The following is a 3,277-nucleotide window of genomic DNA, read 5'->3' on the forward strand; positions in this document are numbered from 1 at the left end:
TGCTAAAAGAAGGGAAGCGAAGATGATTGGATTTTAAGCAACTCTCGGTCTCCAGGGGAAACTATCTAAAAAAGAGAGAGGTGAGTTGGCCAGGAGTCATCCCTGTCAAAGAAGAAGGTCCGAAGCTGAGCCTCCTGTGTCTCAGCTCGGGTTCACACCGCGCCTTCCTCCATGCCCGGGAAAACTGCGTTCAGGAGCAGATGCACCTGCCGGGGTACAGGGGGCGAAGGGCGCGGAGCCCACGCCGTGCACAGTGCCGGGCAGACGGGCAGGCCCAGCCAGCCAGACGGTGACCACCGCTGCGCAAAGCCAGGGCGCGGCGACCTTCCCCGCCCCGCACCCTCCCTGGCTGATGCAACCCACACAGCTGTGCGGCCTCGGCTCCTTACCCAGAGGAGGGTCTCCCGAATTCACAGTCAGACAGAGCGTCGCCATCTCCACCAGCCGGCCGGTTTGTCAGTCCGCCTGGCTGGCGCCCGAACCACGCAGCACCGGCTCAAAGCAAGAGAATGCAACGTGTGCGCGTGCCCGACGCCGCCGCAGCTTTCGCCCCGCCCCCGCGCCGCGGCCTCTGTCGTCACCGCGCACGCCACGGTGCGTCATCGCTGGGCGCCGCCGTCGCCGCCCCCCTGGCCCCCGCGGGCTCCGGGGCTTTCGACCCAGCAGCTTGGCCACTGGAGCCCGAAGGGCTACGTGGCGTGCCACGCTGACGTGGGAAGGACGCTAAAGTGGAAAGGACTCTACGACACTTCATAAAATGCAAAAAGCGGATTGTAAAACCATTTCTACGATTGGGTATGAAGCACGAAACAAAAACACGCGCTGTGTGTACGTAAAACATACAGAAAAATTCCTGGAAGCGTGCACACGCTAGCCATGGTACATTGGAGGTGGAGGAAGCTTTTCTAACGTTTCCTTCTTCTTTACTCAAAAGAGGAACGTATTTTTTAAAAAATAATTGAAAATTCTCCAGTCGTTTATTGTATACATATTATTTACCGTATATACAATAGTCCTCACAGATACAGTTCTTTACGTTTGGCTGTACATCCTTCTTACAGAAGACGGTGGGTGAGGTGACTGTAATTGTAAAAGTTGCCATGACATTTGCCATATTATTAGCAGTTGCTAAAAAAGAGAAAGGTGATTGTGGTTAATTTTCTTTATGACAGTTTTGGAAAGCACTACTAAAAAGTTTATGTGCTTTGCCCTTTCAAAATATCTTTAGTGAACTCGTATTTTTAAAATTAAAAAGAAACATTTTATTTTGAAATATCTATAGGTAAAATTTGTGCAGCTCAATAACCTGTGGAAAAGAAGAGTTTGAGTGCAGAAAGTATGGATCAAAAAATCAAAACTAGAACAGTGAGTCTTTAGTTTGAACATACTATCACAACTTACACCTTGTACTATCATTGCATTGTTAATGTACTTACCACTATTTTAGTTACAATTTTATACTGTAATTACATAGTTTGTCTCTTGCATTATATACTTCTTGTAGATTGTACCTTTTAAATCATGTATTTTATCTGTTTACACTTTCCCTTTGCCTGGAATCATTTTCTCCCAGATTTTCGTATGCTGACTCCTTACTGAATATAACTTAACATACACCCCTTTTGATGTCTTTAGATTTTGTGTGTGTGTGTGTGTGGACTTTGCATTTTCTTATTTACAGCCTTTCAAACATCATTTTTAAAAAACAGATTAATGTCTTTTAAGCATATATTCAAACACAAAAGCAGGAATTGGGACAATTATCTGTTTAGCCTTGTAAAGGAAGTCCCATAATCTGGTTAGGTTCATTTCTCCATTGATGGTATATCTCAGCTAGTAAATTAGACAAAATATTTTACTTGAAATTGGGGTAGTTTCATATACTTTGTTATATACTTCTTCTGTATATCCTTTTAAAATAGCTTAGCAAAAAGCTCCTTATCCTGCTACAGTTTCTAGAGCTGTTTTGCCCTTTTTATATAGCATATGTGCTTCGTTTATGATTATATATTCATAATTTCATTCAGACATAAAACAATGAAAGAATCTCTTATTTTACTTGGCCAAGGTATCATAAATGGCTGAAGGATAATGCCTGTCTCTAAATGTGCCGAAAACACTTTTAAAAAGTTAAATGAGGTAATGCTTGGAGGAAAAAAGGAAATTGTAAAGTGCTATATGATGTTGTTAATTAAAATGAGCTTGTATTATCATGCTGAGCATTTCTTTTATGACTATTAAGAACTCCAAAGTGAAAGTCACATTCTTACATGGTTATGGACACTTCCACTTCATCACCTATATACTTCATGTAACTCATTTAGGGTAGTTATTCCAGATCTGGTCACAGCTTCCTTCCATGTAGTAAGCAGTATGTTTACAAAGTGCTAACATGGTGATAGATTTCTTTGATATTTTGAAGTTGCCCTCTTCCAAACATACTCAATGTGCCTTTTAAAATTTCTTTGATATTATGAAGTTTCATAAAGGTTCCAGCACAGTTTCCTGCACATCACACGTGCAGTAACTAAATATTGTTGAGTAATTGAGTTTTATGTAATATGTAGAGGGAAAATTGCTGTTTATTTGCTAAAAAACCTTGGGTTAAAAAAAAATTCTTTCATAAATGCTGAGTGTCTTCTGCCATATAATGCACTAGAGATACAAAGAATCTTGGAATCATTTATTTAACACATGAATAACCAAATAATCTATGTTTGAACACCTTCAGTGATAGGAACCTAAATTGCCCAAGACAGCCCCTGTTTCTAAACACCTATTCTTAGATGCACCTAAATCTGCTTTTCTGTCTTTCCATCCACTACCCTCTGAGGCTATACAGAACAAGCTGAGGATCCTCCACATGACAATGTTTCATGTGTTTCAGGCCACTGTGATGTCTTCCATGTCTTTACTATCTAGGCCACATGTCTCCAGCCCTTTCAACAGTCCTTCAAATGATAGTTATAATCTATTCCAGCTGCCCTGTTCCAAACATACTCCATTTCTCAATGTGCCTTTTAAAATGTAATACACGCAACAGAACAAAATGTTCTGGGGTGTGGTGTGATCAGGACAGAGTGAAGGCAGAAGTATTGTCAGTTTTATATTGCCCATTACAATGCTATCAACACATATCACATTAGCTTTTTACAATCACATTAAACTTTGACTCATATTAAATTTTTTTTTTGAAACAGGGTCTCATGCTATCACCCAGGCTAGAGTGCAGTGGCACGATCATAGCTCACTGAAACCTCAAACTTCTGGGCTCAAG

General features: G+C 41.3%; 1 protein-coding gene across 1 annotated transcript in view; it reads right to left on the minus strand.

The window, feature by feature from the left end:
* EPRS1 (glutamyl-prolyl-tRNA synthetase 1) overlaps positions 1 to 615 on the minus strand; it is a 66,291-nt gene extending 65,676 nt beyond the window's left edge. Inside the window, exon 1 of the mRNA XM_045536326.1 lies at positions 390 to 615. Within this exon, the coding sequence (XP_045392282.1) occupies positions 390 to 435 (46 nt within the window). The 5' untranslated portion in view covers positions 436 to 615. The remainder of the gene's footprint in view (positions 1 to 389) is intronic.
* Between the last annotated feature and the right edge of the window lie 2,662 nt (positions 616 to 3,277).

The sequence above is a fragment of the Lemur catta genome, chromosome 23 (assembly GCF_020740605.2).
Source record: "Lemur catta isolate mLemCat1 chromosome 23, mLemCat1.pri, whole genome shotgun sequence".
Lineage (NCBI taxonomy): Eukaryota > Metazoa > Chordata > Mammalia > Primates > Lemuridae > Lemur > Lemur catta.